The sequence below is a fragment of the Haplochromis burtoni genome, unplaced genomic scaffold (genome assembly GCF_018398535.1).
Source record: "Haplochromis burtoni strain Fernald_Lab_line unplaced genomic scaffold, NCSU_Asbu1 Contig_560, whole genome shotgun sequence".
Taxonomy (NCBI): Eukaryota; Metazoa; Chordata; class Actinopteri; order Cichliformes; family Cichlidae; genus Haplochromis; species Haplochromis burtoni.
Genome location: NW_024582921.1, coordinates 99,138 through 120,798, shown reverse-complemented (window position 1 = coordinate 120,798; position 21,661 = coordinate 99,138). Strand labels below are relative to the sequence as shown.

The 21,661-nt window shown below is 40.7% G+C and overlaps 2 protein-coding genes across 2 annotated transcripts in view; one reads left to right on the top strand and one right to left on the bottom strand.

The window, feature by feature from the left end:
• Positions 1–16,459, top strand: part of LOC102306906 (potassium voltage-gated channel subfamily H member 3) — a 60,377-nt gene extending 43,918 nt beyond the window's left edge. The window contains exons 11-15 of the mRNA XM_005948353.3: positions 2,466–2,680; positions 6,536–6,810; positions 13,009–13,118; positions 13,379–13,425; positions 15,113–16,459. Of these exons, the coding sequence (XP_005948415.1) occupies positions 2,466–2,680; positions 6,536–6,810; positions 13,009–13,118; positions 13,379–13,425; positions 15,113–15,862 (1,397 nt within the window). The 3' untranslated portion in view covers positions 15,863–16,459. The remainder of the gene's footprint in view (positions 1–2,465; positions 2,681–6,535; positions 6,811–13,008; positions 13,119–13,378; positions 13,426–15,112) is intronic.
• An 83-nt stretch (positions 16,460–16,542) lies between these two features.
• Positions 16,543–17,625, bottom strand: LOC102305882 (gamma-crystallin S-like). The gene is made up of 3 exons (XM_042214395.1): positions 17,545–17,625; positions 17,228–17,470; positions 16,543–16,933 (listed from the first exon to the last, which is right to left on the bottom strand). Exons 1-3 carry the CDS (start codon positions 17,551–17,553, stop codon positions 16,661–16,663), a joined length of 525 nt encoding a protein of 174 aa, XP_042070329.1. The 5' UTR covers positions 17,554–17,625; the 3' UTR covers positions 16,543–16,660.
• Positions 17,626–21,661: the final 4,036 nt, after the last annotated feature.

The following is a 21,661-nucleotide window of genomic DNA, read 5'->3' as shown; positions in this document are numbered from 1 at the left end:
ACACAATGTACCTTCTCCATACTCTAATAAATCTCAGAGCATAGTGACACCTGATATTCTGCATTTATGTATCACCTTTAATGCTGTAGGAAACCATCAATCATCCAAATTACAACAAATTAAACCAATCTACAAATTGAGGAAAAGATTAGAATGAGCAGTGTGACTCTTTAACACAACACATTGGGAGATTTATTGCAATCATTACCATCTATTCAGACCTTTTCATCACCTCGGGTGCTTACCGATCTCTTATTTGATTCACCTTTTATTGTTATTTTATTTATTTTCACTTGCTAGATACGGGACAGACTTGAATGAGGAAAAGAAAAGGGAGAAAGGAAGAGGGGGAAAAACAGCGGAGAAGAGGGACGGGGATAAAGGGCAAAAAAACAAAAACCAACTAAATGAGCAGACAAAAAAATACATATATCAATCACCTGGATCACCTGTTGAGAAAGAAAAAAGAAAACAAGCAGAAGAAAACAAGAGCAATACAATAAACAACATCACGATGATATATGGGAATATAACAGCAAATACTAAATATTAACCATTATTGTGCAGCACGTAATATCGACAGCGCACAGTGTCTATAAATATTGGAAAGGCTTCTGTGATTTTATGGTTGTTTCTTTGTTCATAGTTTTCTGAGGCATATCTTGATTTCTGTGCATTTCCACGATTATTCTGATATTATGAGTTTCTTGGTGTTTTAGAACTCGAGTTTCTATCAGTTTTCTAAAGTCATTTAGAATTTGTTATTTATTTAGGCTAGCTTTCCCAGTTACTTCCTGTTTTATTTTGGTAGTCTTTTGTCCCTTGTAATTTGTCCCTAGTTTTGCTTCACTTGACAAATTTTCATTAATTAGTTTAAACTGTACCTTGTCTCGCCAGCTGTCTCTCATCCTCCTGATAAGCTATCAGGCTATCTCTCTGTGTCTGCATTTGGGTTCTTATCTTGAAATACGTGGCACATGCTCTCACCTCAGAGTTTTATTCCAGTGGGAGCACTTTGTCAGCACTGCCAGCATGTGGTGCTTGTAGCATGGCAAATGCTTGCATATTAGTATTTTGGGGAATGGTCCACAATAAATCAGCTAAATACATTTAGAGAATCAAAGGTGGTTGTAGGGCAAAATGTATATTTGCATTTGATATTATGTATGATAACATCAGAATGTTGATATTGACTCTTCAGTGTGCAAGCTAGTTTATTAAGCTAGTTTTAATTATTTAGTTTTATTTGGTAGTTTAGTTCAGTAGTTTTCAGCCTAGGGATTTAGGCCCTCTCCTGAGAACTATAACATAGATAAACAGATGTGAACATACTGTGATATTACCCAACGGGTTGTACTGAAGTCTTGATATGGCCATACTGCCATACTTGTCAGTACAGCCAGATGTGACTAGTTAGTTTGGTTAGCAAGTTTTATCTACTGTTTTAACTGATGCCCACTGATTGGTGCGAACACAGACATAAAGTAATACTAGAATTTCACTCATCTGAGTACAGAATTTTTTTTCTTGGTAACAATAAAACATATCTGAAGTCGGCTTTTCTTTTGCTAAAATAAATTTTCCACAGTATGACATGAAACAGTGAGTAAACACAGGTGAAACTAGTCACAAAAAGCTCACATCCAAAAAGAGCTGAACCACTAGACATTAGTATGTTTACTTTGCATTTAATGCTCTGGTAACAAGGCCCAAGAGCAAACTGACTTTTGTGAAGTGTTAAAATTTAACTACTAGCTTCCCAGCTACCATAGCAAGCTAGCTATGCTAGCAAGTTAGATGCATGAGTCCCAAGCCAAGTGCATTCAACTCAGTCACATCACAGCCAGGAGCTGTACTCACCAGGCTGCTGTGGTAGTTTAGTTAACTGATGTTAAATGTCAAAAGAAGTAATGTGATGTTAGTGGAAGCTGTGTTGGTCAAGTGTTTCTCCCCCACAGTTAAGGCTTGACTAGAAGCAGTTACTTATTTTGCATTACTTTTTATTGTTATTTAATCCCCTCAGCACTGACTTGTCTTTCTTTCTTTCTTTCTTTCTTTCTTTCTTTCTTTCTTTCTTTCTTTCTTTCTTTCTTTCTTTCTTTCTTTCTTTTTCACTCCCAGAAGGATCCTCTCCATTTTCACTTAGTGGCTTTCATTCTTTTGTTTCATTGTTTAAACAGAAGTATGTAGGCTACTTGCAAAAGAAATAAATGGAGTAAAGTTGGGCCAGTAGGTACAAACCTTTTACATTGCCACTGCTGTAGTTTAAAGTATTTTTAAGTCACCATTTTTTGCCAACAGAAGTCTAAACCATAGCTCGGTTTTTTGATCATCTTATTTAAAAAAAAACAAAAACAAAAAAAAAACAGATGCCAGATGTGATAAGGAGTCCTCTATCAAGTGCCGGGCTACTTCTTAACACCTCACACACACTGTTTACTATCTATTGTGTCTCTGCTTTCCAGGTCGCGGTGACTTGATTGGCTCTGACTGTCTGACACAGGAGGAAGTTATAAAGACCAACGCCTGTGTGAAAGCATTAACCTACTGTGATCTGCAGTACATCAGCCTCAAAGGGCTGCGTGAGGTGCTCTGCCTCTATCCCGATTACGCTCAGAAGTTCATCACGGAAATCCGGAACGATCTGACGTACAATCTACGAGAAGGGCACAACACTGAGGTACAACAACTGCCAAACATCACTACATTACCTTTGTTGTAGCAATTTTACCACATTAATTTTAGTTTCAGGCTAAACATTATTTTTGAAGCAACACACATTATAAATCCAGTGGTGATATTTTATCAGTGATGTTCAATGCAATAAGAGGAAGAACAAATAAACTCAAGGTGCCAGCAGTGACTGGTGGTTGGTAGAAGGAGGTAAAGCACTTGGATTGTTCTCCACAGCCACATATCCTATCAACATGTTTACAGCCAGATGGGATGTATAATCCCTCCATTATGCTCTGGGTTGATTTAAGGGACAGAGCAGATGCCACCCCAAAAAAACACCCTTCCACTGGAGAGCCATTATGAATGTTATGGGTCCTTCTTACCCTAGCTTTAAGATTTATTATTATTATTTTTTCTTTTAAATGTGGACCCCAATGCAATGTGAAATAGGCAGAAGAAAAAGCAACAAGCCAGAAACACGAAGCCCTGAAATCCTAAACGGCAAAAATGTGAATAAGGAAAAAAGTGAGAGGAACACTGAGAACGAGCAGAGGTGACCAAGAAGATGGAAGGACAGGGTACAGGGAGAAAGCAGGAAAATTAAACACAGAACAAAAGGCAAAAGAAATGAAGGTGGCGGAAAAAATCATAAAAGTTGAGGGGAAAAGGCAAAGGCAGGAAGTAAATCAACAAGAGGCGCAGAAGGAAACGCAAATGCCAAAATAAAATATCACTAAAAACTGAACAATTACTTAACAAAAACATCCAAAGTCATGGCAAACTCATTTTATAGTCACTCCACATAACTTATGTGCAGAACTACGGCTATGTCATTACCTGCATTAGTAAAAGCGTCACCAATTCACCTGTGACATGTGTTCCCTAACCAAGCTTATTTTGCTTCACAAAGGGCGAAAACTCATTTCCACTGATATCAATACACACCTCCTCTAATTGGCTAAAAAAGAAAAAAGATTAAAGTACCCCTAATCACGAACCAAATTCTAGTTATTTCAATTAGTTTCCATTGCCTTGATCAAGTGTAAAACCTAACTCATGCTAATAATACATTTTAAATGTAACAGCCACGGAAGTAGTTTGTCTGTGTCTTAGTCTCAGTTGTGCAATGATCTCCTCCACCCATTTTTTTTTTTTTACGCCACGGTGATGGCTTTGCACTTGAAAAGGATTAGCCATCTGGACCGGGACTGAGGAGGAACCCACGACTTCTGCTTGAGACGCAGCCAGCGGATAAAGACACGATCTAAACACGAGGATTCACATGCCAGGGATTTACAGATGGATCTCAGCTGTAGCATGCACATGAAAAACCAGCTTACACTAGAAATAAGTCACATTTTTACTGTGAGTAAGCTTGCTAATGAGCACAGAGGCAAGAGAAACCATCAAGGGGGCAAAGACAGTCAAACATAAGGCCCAGGGGCCATAATTAGCCCTCCAAAGTCTCCAATCTGGTCCCCTGGAAAAACATAAAGAATGGCTTGAATTTTAGACTTTTAACTGTATTTTAATACTTTTTTACAGCTTTTCCTACTGATAAAGACCTCACCCATGACCATTCAGTCTGTACCACAGTAAATAAGTAATAGATAAACAATTAGATGATAGAAGGTTGCAGTTTTTTCACTATCTACTGTAAAAATGGATGATTTTTACAGTGGGTTCACCAGTGGGCTGTAATGTTACAGTTTTACAATTTAAGTCCAAAGTCATGTAAACTGGGCTCTGTGTGGTCCACAATGTAAAATGAGTTTGACATTCATATAGTATAACAAAAAAAGACCGAAAAATATGTAAATAAAACCTAAATGACTTTGTTGTTGTATAAAAACATCACTGCTGTTAGAAATCCTAACCTTGTCCCATTTTTAAGTGTAAATGGCCTGTATTTATATAGCGCTTTACTAGTCCCTAAGGACCCCAAAGCGCTTTACACATCCAGTCATCCACCCATTCACACACACATTCACACATGATGTTTAAATGTTGCTCAGCTGGTACTTAAGGGGCTCAAAATGTGTCAAAAGATATCCTCCACACCATTACAGAACCAACAGGGGGATCTATTAAAAGATATGATGGAGCCATGCTTTTGTGTTGCGTACCCAGAAATGCAGACTCGCCAGACTGGAAAATGTTTTTCCTGTCTTCTGTTTTCCAGTTGTGGTGATCCTTTGTGAAATGTAGTGTCAGTTTGCTGGTCTCAAATGAAAGAAGTAAAACCACTCAGATAGTTTCTCTCTTTTTTAAGATTGTTCTCTGGAAAACCTAGAGATGCTTGTTTGGGCAGATTCATGCTCCAAGTCACTTAAATCACCTTTCTTCCCCATTCTAAATGCGCTGACTTGCTGTCATGTGATTGGCTGATTAGGTATTTGCATTAACAGGCAGTTTCAAATCAAGATGGATGCAGATCCAGCATGAAAGGATAAGAATGAATCTCAAACTCACTGCACCAAACTTGTCAGCATCTTACAGTCACAAACCCACATATGGAGTTTATATATATGCACGTGCAGCGAAAGCAGCGGTGCATCCTTAAGTGGGCGCAGCGTGGGACTAAAAATAGTGCTGTCAGATGTGTGTGGGAGGGGCAGGGTCATCCCCAGATGGATAAAAATAGAGCGATATCCAGATGGAGACGAGACGAGGAAAACATCAGGATGAAGGGGAAGCTGCAGGGGAAGAAGGAGGAAGAACCTTGCTGATATTTGCATTCACGTGCCAACACACAAAGAAATCCACATGCACAGTCATATTTCCATCACCTACTGAAGACAATTACTTTCATTCATTTCCTGGAGGCTCAAACCAGACTTCACAGTGATGTGATTGTGTCAACACATTTATGCCCTCATTGCAAACACAATGCAGACTAACATAACACAACATATTTGCACTTGCTAAAAGATGTAGAAACTCACACACACAACATGTTACTGGTCACACTCCAGCCCAGTGTTCATACATACACCGTTTTCCACACCTGCAAACCCAACACTAATAACAACCCGGTGGCCCTTTTGTGGCACGCTGCATATCAAGACTGCACGTGCTGCTCACATACTACACACAGACCCACACACACTGAAACTCCAAACAGTCCCTTCTCCGCTTAGTTCCCTCCAGGCAAACCTCTGCTAAAATTAAACCTCTGTGATCTAAAAATACCAAGCAGGCACGTGAGCCCAAGACTGGATGAAGAAGACAACAAGCAGAGGAGAGAGGAGGGGAAGGGTGGTGGTGGTGGTGGTGACAGGGGGAAACAAAAATTGAGGACAAGGGAGAATAGAGGGAAAAGAGAAAATGGGGTTGCATGCCAGCTTTTTTAATCAGCTTTTGAACTGGAGCATGTGAGAATGCATAAATGCAAAGGAGAAAAAGCGCAGGATATACAACCAACAACCTTTTAATACAATGCATCTACCGCCTACAACACGCTGAGTGCAGGAATTAAACTCTCTGTTCAGTTCAGTTGGTTCACCTCACACAGACTGACTGTCAGCGACTGGAGCGTTTGCTTTGAATGAGAATGCTTCTTTGCAGGGCTGCTCATAAAATGAATGGAGATGAGAGCCGTTGCAGCTGTTGTGAATGGCGAGTCTTCACTCTGATCAGTGCTTTGAGTAACTCAGCAGCTCCCCCTACTGATCAGCGAGTGACATGACACCATTCCCGATTTCTCTCAAAAAGCTTTTCAGATTTTTTTGTGTTTTCACTTTAAAGACTAAAAAAGGTAATCTGCAGGAAAAAAAGAATAATATTTCAATATTTATTTCAGTCTTGCTGAAAATTGATGATGTTTTCTAACCTCCTATCTTACCTTCTGCCCCATCAGGGAGACTGTGAGAGTAATGGAGGAATCATGAAAAAGCTTCCTTCCATTAAGGAAGATGAGGAGGGCTCAGGGTCCGAGGGCGAACGCTCCCCTCTGCCCAAGATGTCATCCCTTGGCAGGCTGGGCCGCGGCCTGCGTTCCCCCCTCCGCTCCCCTCTTCGCTCCCCGCTTCTGCCGCCAAGGCCCTTCCGGCCAGCAAGTGATCCCGTCCGGCCCTCCAGCCTGCAGATCCCTGTTGTGAGCTTCAGCTGCCTGCAGCCGGACCTCAGCCCTCGGTAGGGAGCCATTCACGGATTTATTGACTCGGTACTTAGCATTAGATTCGCCTGGAGGAGTTCATTCACTGGTAAATAATCCTCAGTGGGAATTTGGCCTGAATTGCTTGTCACTTGTGACATTATTCATAAACACAAACCATCCACAGGCTAATTTGCATGGAGTCCCTAGAGAGGTGGCAGCAGACTCTGGGCTTGGGGAATCAATTTATTTTGGCTCAGCTGTGTGAGGGCGCAGACGAGCATAAATTGTGCCACTGTGTCAGTTTTACAAAAAAACATGTAGGGGAAAGCAGGATTACAGTTGTATTTTTTTTTAAAAAGAAAAAAAGTCACCTACCTTTAATGATTGGTTTTAGTAAACTGGGCACAACCAGTAAAGCAGCACAGACACCCACACTGTCTCTACCTTTTCTTCATCTAATGCCTTATACCCAAATGCCAGCACTGGGTCGCAGATGGAGGGTGATTCTTGGCACATGGCTTTTTAATCACGTTTCATTCAAAAAAAAAAAATGGCACAGTTAGATTTCTTCAATAAAGTTGAGTTCAAAGCACACAAACATATGAATTACTGTCTTGTTTAATGAAACTGTTAAAATTGTTTAAAAACACATTTTTTTTCTAATGTTCACCAAAGTTGGTAAAAATAGTCTTAAATCCATTTTCTACTTCGTATCCATGTCTGGATTAGTCGGCAGGCTAAGCTGAGAAGCCCAGACCTTCCTCTCCTACCTCCTACAGCTCTTCAGGGTGGATACAAAGGTATTGCCATGCTGGCTGACAGGCAGATCACAGACATGCTCTGGCATATCAGAAGTGTGCACCCGGTCTCCCAGTAGGACGTTGTTCCATGAATTGCTATCTTACCATGGTGGAGGGGTTTGCTTGCCCATGTTGGGATAGCAACCATTCAGCCTGAGACGTTTGGCCCTTTATTCGGGACAAATTGGTCCTATGTGAGGGTCCAGATTAAGAGAGATTCAGAAAACCCCTTAGATGCTGACAAGATCAAGGGAATAGTTCACCCTGACCAAGACATAATCACTGGAGCTTCATCCTGGAGCCAGGCCCTGGGTAGGGGCTCGAGAACGAGCTCCATTTGGTTGGGCCTTTGCTCATTCTCGAGCCCAGCCAGGCCTAGCATAAATGAGGTCTACCACTCGGAGAAAGCACCATAGGGGTTCAATGCACTTTGGCTTGAGCAGCAGTCAGGCACCCTGTCGCCTTGCTTACCAATCTTAAAATCAAGCCTTTCAAAGGTTATCTTATAGATATTTTTTTCAACAGTGTTTGTCCATTAAAGACAAACCACCGGTAAAGCTGCCGAACAGGAAGTGAAGTTGTAATTTAGCAACTTTTGATCGACTGAAACTTGTTAAACATGGTAAATACACTTTCAACCATTTTCAGGGAACATACAAGGGAGTGATGTACAAACACAACAAGCGTTCAGTTGTTTTAAGAACAATTTCAACATTTTTTGTAAGTTTTTCCAAACAGCCAACACAGTACAAGAAGCTAAAAAGCTATTAGGCGTACCTCACATCTCAAATGATGTTCATCATTCTATAAACTTCAAAACATATTCACTAGTTTCTGTGTGTTAAACCCTTTTTGCACACATGCAGTTGTGGTCAGACGTTTGCATGAACAGCATGATAATTTAAGGCTTTTAATGAATTCTTTGAACCTTTCCTTTTTCCTGGGTGGAATGATTGCACAGCATACATCTTTAATGACTTTAAAAACAAGAATTCGGTGCATGAGCTTGGATTTATTTGGGGTTTTCTCCGATGCAAACAGGGCCAAAAGTATGCATACAGCCTCATATATATTAATACATTCCATACTAACAATTTGGTTGAAAGCTTGTTGATGGTAGGCATCAATCTTCAATACGGATAAGTTCGGGGCATTGGCAAGGCTTGATTATCCTGTTTTATCCACTTAAAATTTGATAAATCATTCACTGCAACATATCCTCCTGTGTTCCTTCAGAAAGCACACATGGTATACAGGTCAAAGAATTCACCTTTAATCATGTGAAAAAAAAAAAGCCACATGAATTAGATCCCTATAAATTGGGCCATTTGTTTACAGATGATGGTGGATGATGGGCCAGTGAGAATGAGGAAGGAAGGTCTGCTGGTAGAAGATGTGCGCCTCTCCCTGAGCCTGGTTCTGCTGGAGGTTTCTTCCTGTTAAAAGGGAGTTTTTCCTTCCAACTGTTGCCAAAATGCTTGCTCACAGGGGCTCATATGATTGTTGGGGTTTCTCTGTTGTATTATTGTAGGGTCTACCTTGCAATATTAAGTGACTTGAGGTGACTGTTGCTGTGATTTGGAACTGTATAAATAAATAAATTGAAATTGAAAGTGAAAGAAGTAAAGAAAATGAGGAAGGTAGACAAACAGTGCATCTACACTTTAAGTGCCTTCACTGTTCCATGGACTGTCCACACTTTCTGTCAAGAAAATAGAAGACGACAAAAGCAGTGAAAAGTACATCATCATGTGTTAAGATGTTGGTTTCCGTCAGTCTGCTCGGGTTTTGCTTGGTTCTATGACCACCCCACATTCACAAATCTTTTTTGCCCTGACCCTCACATGCTTTGCACCTCACTGCAGAGTAGTGGAATTTTTCTCATCATAGCAGCGGAAGATTTCTGACAGAAATCCCTCAATAGAAAACCTCTTAATTTCCATGAAAGAGGCCGATAGGGATGCTTCCATAGAGGATATTCAAGGCTGGATTAGACACACCAGGGCATATTTCCCATGCTGCCTGGTGAGGGAATAAAATCCTTTGTGATGTTGATGAAATTTTGTGGTTGGATCCCGACCACAGAAAGGATGGTGGGGTACCCCAGCTGTCATTAGAGCCACACTACATACTTGCATTTGTTCATTTTCTGCATCTAAGCATTTCCTTTCAAAATGTTTCTGTCTTCATTTCATATGGGTTTCTTAAAATAAGGGGTTGAAAAATTTCCCCCCTCTCTTTTGTCAGTGACGCTACGGTGGTGTTGTATATTACTGCTTTAAAAGTCGTTTGTGTGTAGCTAAAGTGATGTTACAAGTTTTAAATGTATGCAGATTCTCAAAATGCTTTTTTTCAGAAGATTTTTTTTTAATATCGAAGAGGAAAAAGTCTAGTCTGTGTTTTATATAAAGGCAGAGTCTCAGAGTGGTTTCAGAAATGGCTTTCATAAAGTAGAGACTTATCCAAGAACGAAATGACACAATCTCTCTGTGCGTGCTCTTGTTTTTTGGAGGAATTCTCTATGTTTTGGCGTATATACTCTACCTAACATTACAGTCCAACTAAGGCGGGTTTCAATTCTTGCCTTTAATACATCCTATTACAAGCACGCAGCTCTCTTCATGGGTCTGCACTGCAGAGCAATATGACTGGTGGACGTAGCAAAGAGAATAGTTCTTATATGAAACTGCTCCCAACAAAGTTGGCATATTTTATTTTGAATAAGTGGGTCATGATTTCTGAAATGAGATGCTGCTGCTGATTTTTTTTCCAGTCATCCTTTTTCATCCTTTCAATTCCAGCCAAGCGCTTTTTAGTTTAATTATATTCAAGAGAAGGCAGACATCTCTACAGCCAATATCTTCAAAACTAGGAAACTCACCAAAATTAGATGAATAAATAACACCACATGCTTAGAGGAAGAACATGGTAATTGGATTTGGGGACTGAAGTGTCTGGTAATACTATGGGAAGTCCCAAAGCTGAGATGTGTCATGTCCAATGTAACTTCACCGAATTACTTCAAAGGATGTTTTGTTTTTTTTAATCTTCACCAGAATGGGTGCTGTTAATCTTTCGACTATGTCTCACAAAAAGCTGGCAGATGGATTTTAGGTTTTTATAGAAAGGACGAAGATGTTGAACAGGAAGTAAGATCATGTCTAAGCAACTGTCGCAAACTTGTCGAGGAGGAGGTTATGTTTTTGGAAGCATTTGAATGTCTTTCTGTTTGTAACCGTGATAGCTGGAAAGCTTTTGAATGAATTCTGATGAAACTTTGTAGGGGTGTAGAGCGGGGTCGTGTTAACAGTCCATTAAAATTGGTTCACATCTACCAAGGTCTTCAAGGTCAACTCAATGATTTATTGGTCAAAAATTGACCAATAAATCATTGAGTTACTTAGAATTTAGAAACTATGATTCTTGCAAGTGTGGTGTGTGTCAACATATACAAAGTACTGTATATAGTTTAAAATATCATGTTATTTTTTAAACTCTGACCTCTTCTTCAAGGTCAAATAAGGTCAAACGTAATATGTCTTTTATCTTTAAAACTTAAAATTCTGCTGCCTTTGTTTATATTGGCAACATTTAGGAAATGATACTGGTGAAAAGAGCATTCTCATTCCCCAAAACACATTTACATGTATAGATTCAACCAGCTCCAAACATGTAACATACTGACAATTTTGTTGGGACGAGAACGTGTTGTGGTGAATGGGCATTCTAAATATCACTTAATAGTTTGCATCAAGTCATATTTGACCGAACTTTTGCGTTTTTTCAAGTTGGCCTCAAAGTGTGTCGTATCTTTAAAGTATTGTCAAGAGAAAAAATGAGCCGCTTACTTACTTAGAAATATACTGTAGTATAACGTTATATAATAATCTCACGTTATTAACGCCCTTATTTACAAGTCAGTATCCATTAGCTACTCATACATAATGTTTATTTACACACCATCCCCTTAAAAGTAAATGCCTTGTTTTGATTCAATCCACGCTTCTGTTTTTGGTAGTTTGTGTCCAATTTCTACATAAAGTCCTAAAAAAAAGTAAGTTTCACCTTACACCTCATTTTGCTAAAGATCCCACAATGTAACGCTACTTTCCTCCTACCTCGTGAGATAATAGGCACGCACACTAGCGTTATGCAATACTACATCTGTCGGTGGTGACTCATTAGCGTCCAAAAACTCAAAGTCCTAGCAGGAGTAAATAGCAGATGAGTGAATGAGGGAGCGCTCACTCTGTGTATGATTGTGAGTGAGCAGGAGTGTGGATAGTAATTAGTACACAGGTGCGCAGCCTCTCTCCGTCATCTGCTCACACTGAGCACGACCTTTGACCCACTGACTGTTGACAGCTGGGCAGCGTTTCCATAAACCCTCTTTATAACGATGAGTTCTCGAAGAGGCGTAGTGAGCCTTTGACATCTCTGTGAACTTTGCGGGGTTTGTAGAAAGCAGATGGAGGTCTGGGATCTGCAGGAGTCTAGCAGATAATAGATCTGAGAGACTTTCCTCTCAGAGCTGAAGCACTCTCAGAACAGACAGCAGTGTGGAGCGAGGATGCTTTGATCATTTTTGATGTACTGGGTTGTAAGTTTCCCATAAAAGAACTCAACTACAAAACTATAGACTTTAAATCGATGGCGCTTATTACATTTATACTTATTTTTGCATGCTGCCTACGGATTTTTGGTTTGTCATCCAGGTTCCACTCACTTTGAAATTCACTGAGCAAATGCACGCACCTCAGAGGACAGGGCACAGCTCGATCTTTTCTCATGCACCACTTTCATGCATATTTTAGATCCTAATAGGAAAATGATAACAACTTTTTATTGAGCAGGTTCGTGCCTCCCAGGCTAATGAATCTTGTCGACTACTCTACTCTGAAAAGAAAGTGTTTGCTGTTAAGAATATAAAATAACTGAAAGGTTTTGGGGAGTGCCTTAATCACACTCCTGGAAACTCTAAAGGAGTTCTGTGTGATATAATAAAAATATTTCTGGACTCAACGAATGATTTATTTTGTTGGAACTTGCTCACGTAAATTTACATTATGTATAATGTAAATTTATGTGAGGAAGGAGGGATCTCGTATGTTGTCTTAAACAAGTAAAAGTCATTTCCAGTATACCTGCCTGGATGTATAACTGCAGCTTTTAATGTGTCATTTTTACCCAGTATTGCAGTTTGTTGGCAGAGTCTGCTGCCACCATGTGGTGTCTCTGTGTCATTAACCAGCAGGTTTTGATAGCTGAATTCTCACATTCAGATAAAATAGTTCCCCAAACTGCCCCCTTTTTTTTCTGGAGTCTCTTATTATGCTAACTGGCAATTATCTGTAAATTGTAAATCCAATTTTATTGTGTTATCTTGTTGTCTTGCGTGAAATGCACTCTCACCGCCTCCCCGTCTTCCCTCAGGTTTGTGGATGGGATCGAGACAGAAAACCAGAGCGGTTCAATTCCGAGATTTGATTTTTCTCCCAGTGCAACCCAGAGCTTTCTGCCCGGCCCGGATTCAGCCACCTCAGGTAAAGAGCAGGAAGAGCAGGTAAAAACTAATGCACAGTAATACTGAAGTTCTTTGATGGATAGAGCCTTTGTGAATATTATGTTGCTACTGAACAACATTCGTTTATATGGTGGATGTTTTTGTTATTGTGTCCAGCTCAGTGGGTATCAAACTTCTGAAGGCCACATTTTTTCATCATCCTTCATACCAGCTTCCAAAGTCCTGATTCACTCAGAATTAATGCATTGTGTGTAAGTGTGTATATCTGTGTGTCCACAGGGGCCCGGGATGAAACCATGCAAACCATTACAAAGCTTAAATATGAGGTAAGGCTTGTTATAGTGTCATGAAAAACAAAACATTTTTTTCAGCAGGCTCTTAATCTGTGGTTACATCCACATTATTTTACTGGGCACTTGTGGCAGCTAATGATTTATTACACAACCATGTAGAACACGGTTGTTCAGCTGTAAGAGTTTAACTTTCTGTCTAACTTGTTGTTTCTAAGGACAGTCTCAACAAAATGCATGTAAAGTGGCTCAGTTGGTTCAGGTTCAGACTTTGCCAACACTTTAAGATATGAATCTATTAATGCTAAGAACTGCATGAAGTTAGTAATTGATATTATTATTATTAGTAGTAGTACATCCCCATGAAAATAATGCAATTCTTCAATAAAGTGTTCTAGGTGCACCAAATCTTAAAAATTGATGATTTAAGCCTGTTGCTAGGCGGTTGCTAGGTAACATGGTGACATTATAATATATCTTGTATAATTCAACTTCAACAGATTTGACTGCCATTACATGAAAGTTATGTAATTCTTTCATTAGATATTAGGTGCTTAAAGGTTAAGAACAGGTCGTTGGTAGGTGGTTGACAAACAACGTGATGATGTCATAACGTGATATAGATAAGAACCTTCAGGGGCCTAAGATGTAGCTGTTTGTCAAGAGATTTTGTTTATTACTTCAGGGCAAAAAAAACTGTCCATCAAAACTTTATTCAGTTTCTTTGTGGCTTTAACAAAGAAGCAGTTCGGTGATAATTAAAGGGATCAATCCAGTCGATGACTCCAAATGCTAGAAAGGTCCATTTCATGCACTGCATGTGTGTCGTTTTTCCTTGTTATTTTTAAATACACTCCATTATGTGATCAAACCACAGTCCCCTGACATGTGAATGGTCCCTGGGGCACAAGCTAGTGTACTCCTAGAGGGAGTACATCCAGCAAAAATCTGGGCCAAATCATTCCCCCACCCCCACCCCACCAAATACCTACCATAGCCCCAGGTTGAGATTGGTTTTTTTTTTTAAAAAGTAAGCTAGCTCTACAACTTTACTTACTTTAAGCAGCTTTGTGCGCTTCAGGGATTTCCAAATGTGAAACACGTATGAATATGGATATTTCAGTACTTGTTTTTAAGCTTGAGGCATAAGGTTTTTTCCTGTTTGCATAATTATTTGTGTACTTTCACAATTTTAAATAAATAGACTTTGACAGTGTGGATTTGGATTTGGAGAAGAGTTTCTTTTCTCGGGCGGTGAGATGATGGAATTCATCAGCTCTTTTTATTTGTTATTTGCTTTATTATTTATGATTTGTTAGAGACATAAAGAGATTTCATCTGTATATAATTTGGTGTAACTTGTGTTGCATGATGACAGTAAAAATTAATCACTTGCTACTGGTTTTAATAAGACTCATTAGGGCAGGGAGTTAATTAGACCAAATGAAAGAACAAATGAATGAATGAATGACATCATTCTTCATAATTATTTGTGACACTGACCAATGAATATATTAAGAAACAGTTATAAGCCATTTTAGAGGAGCTTACACGTTTGGCCAGTGAGCATGAGGAGGAGACACAAATCCCTGCAGGGTTATCTCGACACGAGTGTCTGGGATAAAAGCTTCTTGTAATTATGTGTTACTGAGACATGCTGTATTTATATGGGATTACCAGTAATATTATTTTTGCTTTCACATCCTTTCATCTTGTCCTCTAGATGTCTGTCCTTTCCCATCAAGTATCCATTGTGAGTCAGGAGCTGCAGGAAATGACGCGACTTCTCAGGCCTCTCTTTCACAACCCGTCCGCACTGCTGACTCCCAGTGCCGTGACTCCCTCGCCCAGCGTGTCCCCACTCAGCTGCTCTCTGGCCCTACACCTCAATACCCAGCGTGCACCTGTGCACTGTTCTGATGATCAAAATCCTCCGTCGTCCATGATGCATGAACCGCCCTCTCCACAGCTGAGCATGACCAAGGTTTTTCAAGGAGAGTTCGATCCACTTTCTTCTTCTCCTTCCCCCCATAGTCCTCCATTCTCTCACCAAACCAGTACCACTCCCCCGGTCTCTCACCGCTCGGCTCCCCCTTCACTCAACAGCTCTCCCCACGAGCACACAATCGTGCCACATCCCTCCTCTTCCACCTCCATCCCTTCTCTTTCTTCATCAAGCCACCCATTATCCATCACTCCCCTTCTGGTGGATTTATCAGAGCCGCAATCACGGCTTCGGCCCCACTTCCCACTCCAATCCCATTCTGAGTCCCACCTCCAGTCAGAGACCCACTTCATGTCCCAGTCTTATCCTCATTCCCTTTCCCAGTCTGACATCCAGCCTCAGATTTCTCTCCAAACCTCCAGCATGGCGTCACGTTCCCGAGAGCCCCTCCTGGACCTGCAGAGGGTGGAGTGGGGGGAGCACACCACCCAGCTTAGCCTCGTAGATGAGGGACAGTCCTCGATGTGAGCACACAGGAAGACTGGGACACTCGACTAAGAGACGGGAGCAGCATGCCACACATCCTACTGCATGACAAAGTTTGGCATGCGGGTTACAATGTAAATATGTTGATTTTAAACTGTTGGAAACTGTTATCATGAGCACCTTCAAGAAGATCTGAGAATAAACGTTTGTTTTACAGTTTCATTTGATTTATTTACAGTCAATCATATAAAGGAAAGACTTCTAAGTGTATACTAAAAGCATTTTTTTCTCCTTTTACTGTGCTAGCACTGGTTTCTCTTAGGATACCAGTCTGTAAAATGATTTGAAAGGTGTGCAACACACAGCAGTAATGTTAGACTGACTGAAAATGAATGCAGCTCTTACACAACTCATGCAAAAGCAATGATTGGAGCTTTCTAAAGGACATGAGCATACTTTGCCAAGTTTAGCCCTGATTTAAAATAGCTTGAATTTTGCATAAACACCGAAGTGGTGCCTTATGTTTTTAATTTGGGAAAATCTGTGAACACAGAAACCGTTAAATGGTGTTACAGCACCCACAACCCCCTCAACTAGACCCCCGAGTCCCTTTTAATAACTTCTTCAATACAGCTTTAAATAATTTAGCTGTGGTCACACAGGGTAGACTTTTTTATCTCCACACTTTAAAGCACCACACTAACACACAGGGATGAAACAACTTCGCAATGCCTCATCATTCAGTTTTTATTTTAGCTATTTTGCAGCTGCATTGATGCAAATTATTAGCTAATCGAAAGCCAAAGAAAAGGTTAAAAAATAATAATAATTGGAATTCTTTTACTCAGCCAGCCGTCTGAACGACTGCACAGTGGGGCAGACAGCGCCCCAGTCCACAGGCCTGCGGTACTCGCCTTTCTCCAGTAGGTACTGGCGGCCCTTGTAGTTGGGGTGCTCGTAGAAGACCCACCAGCCTCCCAGGACCCTGCAGGAGTGCACCTCTCTCCAGTGAAACGTCTCCAGCACAGAGGCGCAGTCCTCGCTCGCTTCAAACACCTGACCGGAGAAATCGGCTTTGCCATACAGCTGGATCTTGTAGGGGTCTCCAGGGGCCTGAGTGAAGCGGGATACAGAAGAAGACGGTAGGTAGAGGGGAGGGGGTTGGGAAAACAATGAAGCTAGGTTTGATTGATGTCACTACAAAATGCGTTGTTTCTTATCATGGATTTATTCCACCGATCCAGATTTCAAGATTCATTTATGTGAAAATGAAGTGGCGTTTTTAAAATGCTATAAAATTCCCCAATGTCCCCTGAGATGTGTAGGATCTTACATAGCCACTTTCCCACTAACCACAGTGTCTTTGACCTCTTGGTACGAGGCACCTGATGTGTTGAGATGGCTTACAAAGTGAATCATCTTGCAAGAGCTGACTCTGTCATTGAGGCCGTTCCAGCTGTGGTAGTTGGGGTATTCCCCTCTCTTCAGGACGTACTGGTAACCCAAGTAGTTTGGTCTCTCGTAGATCACCCAGGTCCCGCTCTCCACACGGGCCGAGTTGCAGCAACTCAGATAGGAGTGGAAGTCGGTGCAGTCGCTGTCGCATTCGTACCTGCGACCCTGGAAGTTCTTGTCCTCGTAGAAGATGATCTGGGGGATTGTATGTGAGTGATAACCTGGTATTAATGATTTTACATGCCAGATCTAAATGTTGTTCTACTCACCCTGCCCATCTTGGGACCGACTGTGCTTCACTGTTTAGCCTCCCTTGAAAAATCTACAATAATGTAGCGTGTATGTGCTCATATTGCCCTCTTTTATAGCTTCAGAGCGCTCTGAAACTCACACAATTGCTTGGTCATGAGAATGAGATCCAAAATTTGAGTCAGTGGTTCCACTGCTACTCGTGTTTTCCAGAAAGAGGCTGTGGGATTAGACCACATAAAGACCTCAGGCACTGACCAACTCTTTACAGAAAACTGTAAACATACTGCACACAGTGCGAACTACACACACTCAGACAGAGTTACAAATAACACACTGATGGATGATTGCATAAATATTAAACTGCACTTAATCATAGCAACTCTAAGCTAAAGTAGAACTCCCATTAGCTGAACTGCTGAGGTGTATTGCCATCCAGTCAGTGTGATACTTCTTCCTCTTCAGTCCAAAATGCTGCACTGTCGTTCAGAGCTTCAATACTTCAGTTCTGAATTTCATATTAGAAGTAAGATGATGCACTTCTTGCTGTGTAGCATAAAATCTCCCAACTTCAGCTCACGGTTCGGGCTGTAAACTTTTCACACTGGAAATCCACTGGTTAGTCTGCTCACTTAGTTGCATATTTCTGTGGATAATCGGTTTTCTTTTCATCTCAGTGCAGAGATGGCAGCAGTTCCTCATCTCTGCAGTCGGTACTCACTTTTCAGACTTAACACATACACGCTGTGCTCACATGAAAGCAGAAGCATTTACACAGGCTTTACATAGGCATGAACAAGGCTGGCTTAGCAGCTGGTTTTTGGTGATATCACTTAACAAAGGTTGTTAAAGAAATTAAACCAACTAAAGCACAGTTGTTGTTTTCTTCCCCTGATTTGTGATTTTGTCATATTTTATATAGAGATATGAAATCTATATTTATATCAAATTACACCCTTGCCCTGCGGGGGGTCTTTATCCTTCAAGGTCAGGTCCTCTACCAGAGACCTGGGAGCTTAAGGTTCTTGCACAGTAATTTTGCTTATCCTAGGACGGCGCTCTTGGATGTTGTTCCAGGGATCTGCTGGAGCCAATCGCCTAGCTCGGGAATCACTGCACTGAGCTCTCTGTTTACCACGGGGACCACTGTTACCTTCATTCTCCACATCTTCTTGAGCTCTTCTCTGAGCCCTTGGTACTTCTTCAGCTTGTGTTCCTTCTTCCTGATGTTGCTGTCATTCAGTATCGTTACGTCTCTCACTACGGCCGTCTTCTCTGCTTGTCCACGCTACTATGTCCATTGGAAAGCCATCACCAGAACCTCGGGACTTCCAGGCATATCACGGCATAGATGTTCTGTAACTATGCGCCACTTGGTTATGGCGTTCCTGTATGCCTTGCCTGCTAGCATCTTGCACCCTGCTGTTATGTGCTGGATTGCTCTGGGGCATCTTTACACAGCCTGCACCTGGGGTCTTGCCTGGTGTGATAGACCCCAGCCTCTATGGATCTTGTGCTCAGAGCTTGTTCTTGTGCTGCCATGATTAGTGCCTCTGTGCTGTCTTTCAGTCCAGCTTTGTCCAGCCACTGGTAGGATTTCTGGTATCAGCCACCTCCTCTATCTGCCGGTGGTACATACCGTGCAGGGGCCTGTCCTTCCATGATGGTTCTCCCTTGCTCCTCTTCTTACTTGTGTTTGTGGTTTTTGGAATCAAACAACAATGTAAATTTATTTGTTTAAATTCATGATAGCTCAGTAATAGTTACATAGGCCATTTAAAAACATTTGAAATGATTTCTTTATTCTTGTGCTCTGTACAGGTGACACAATTTAATTTATCTATATTTCTGTCAAAGCCACAGTGAACCACGGAAGACAGACAAAAGGAACTACAGGTGGCTTTGGCAGACATTTCCTGTACATGTATGTATTGATTGATTGAGTCATTATTTTTATTATATACAGTATATTCCATCTGTTTAATTTTGTTTAACACACATTTTCTTATTGTATTTTTTTTATTTCAATTAGGTAAAAAAAAAAACATCTTCTTTTAGTTTTGTATTTAGTTTTATTACCTGATAATTACCTAAAGCTTAAGCTCTGGACTAGTGTACACACCCTCAGTAGCAAACATATAATTTCCCCCTTGGCACCACAGTGAGGCAGCATTTGCACAGAAAAGCACAAGCTTATGACAGGTCCAGTATATGTACAGTCTCTCATTTTTTTTAGAGCAGTGCTCCTGCGCCAGTGACAAGTGTCACCAAACAGACGGACAGTACATGTCTTTATTTTAATAACTGATTTTGAATGTTAATATTAAACATTTCCAATTGGCTTTGTTTCATTTTCTTTTCATCATATTATATATTAAGTTATAGAAATATCTTTATCTTGTGGGCCTGTGAGTAAAACGTAGCCTCTGTGAGTTACATATGAAAAGTTTTGCATCTCTTTCAAGATTAATCCATTTAATAGAGAAGCCAAAGAGTGATTATTGATTATTATTGACGATTATAATTTGTATGTGACTGATCTGACAAGCGTCTTCTTAAAATGCGAAAAGCAAAAAATAAAAATCCACATGGATTGAAAGAGAAAAAAAAGAGACTTGATTTTTATTTGTGATGTAATGGTTTGTTCTGCAGTAACTTTGAGGCGTTCAGTCGGCCGCACTGAAACTTTGTTCTGCTTTAAAACAGATTGCAGACATCTCACTTTATGCCATATAAGTCAATCAAGAACACACCGCGTGGTCTTTTAAGCACGTTAAAGCACGTGTAACATCAATATTTGCCATTACAGGTTATGAGAGCCGGCTTGTTCCCGCTGGAGCCTTCTGAAAGCACCCTTTAACTGCTGCACATACCTACACACACACACACACACACACACACACACACACACACACACACACACACACACACACACACCTTATGCTCATGGTGAGTGACCTGTGGTGAGCTGTCAAAGATACTTAAGATGATGTAGGACAGACAAGTGTTGTCAGTGCGGGCACATGCACACACATATACACATACATATACACACACACACACATATACACACACACAGCACACAGGGAGAGAGAGAGAGCAAAACCACAGAGGAGGTGCGACAGGAAGGCAGACGGGCTGAGTGGTAATGATAGGTGACTATTCTTCCATCTAGAATAAATCAAGACATGCTGACCACACTGTTGGGAAAACCCAGGCCTGCTATTTGGACGCACACACAAACAAACATATAACCGGTGGATGGACGGTGTATATATGTGAAATAAATAATGGGGAAAGTCCAGGGTTTTATTGCTTTCCTTAAAAGCAAGGGAGATAATATTCCCCATTTATCATCTTGTAAAGACAATGGAAACACAATAAGCTATAATCCAATAGCATTAACATGTTACACACAGAGTACAGCAAGCTCCCCGTGAAGCTGTCCCGGGTTTTTATAATCAGGGACCACAAACTCAAGAAAACGACTTGTTTTTACACTGTGAGAAAAACACAGGAAGACGGCTGGACACCAGTATTCTCCGCTGAATTTTGAATTGCCCGCTTCATAAAAAGGCCTAGCTTTCCATCAGTTTAGTGCATCATGTGACCATTTCTTTAAAGCTTCGCTGAAGCGTTTTGCTCGTCTATCTAACACCAAAGCATGGAAAACTCTGTGTAGTATAGAAGAACAGAATTGTGGGTTAAAGAGACATAAAGACAAAGACAGGACTTTTAAGCCTATCATATATGAAGGAATCATCTCTGTGTCTTTCATTTATAGATCTCTATCTCCATCGCATCTACTTCTATTTATGAGCCGCACGATTTCTGACATTGCTTCCAAGATGAACTTCTGACATTAATCACCTTTTTCTGCCATCATCCTGTTTCCACTTTTTCCTCCCCGTCCTCCTGTTCTCTGCTATCGCCACATCTGGATTATGAATTAATGACTAACATGATCACATTATTCATTTTAGTTTGCAGCTTTCGAGAACAAAGAAGTGGCTTATTTTACCTGCACAGCTTTGTCCATTTCTTTGCACTTGTATTTGCTTTACATTACTTGAGGCTAAAACTGTGATCTGTGGGCAGTAATAAATGTGACTACTGTATTTTCTTTCTGATTTAATG

Coding starts and splice junctions, on each gene's coding strand:
- LOC102305882 (XM_042214395.1), bottom strand. Junction 16,934..17,227: donor CTTGCAAGATGATTCACTTT/GTAAGCCATCTC, acceptor CGCTTCACTCAG/GCCCCTGGAGACCCCTACAA.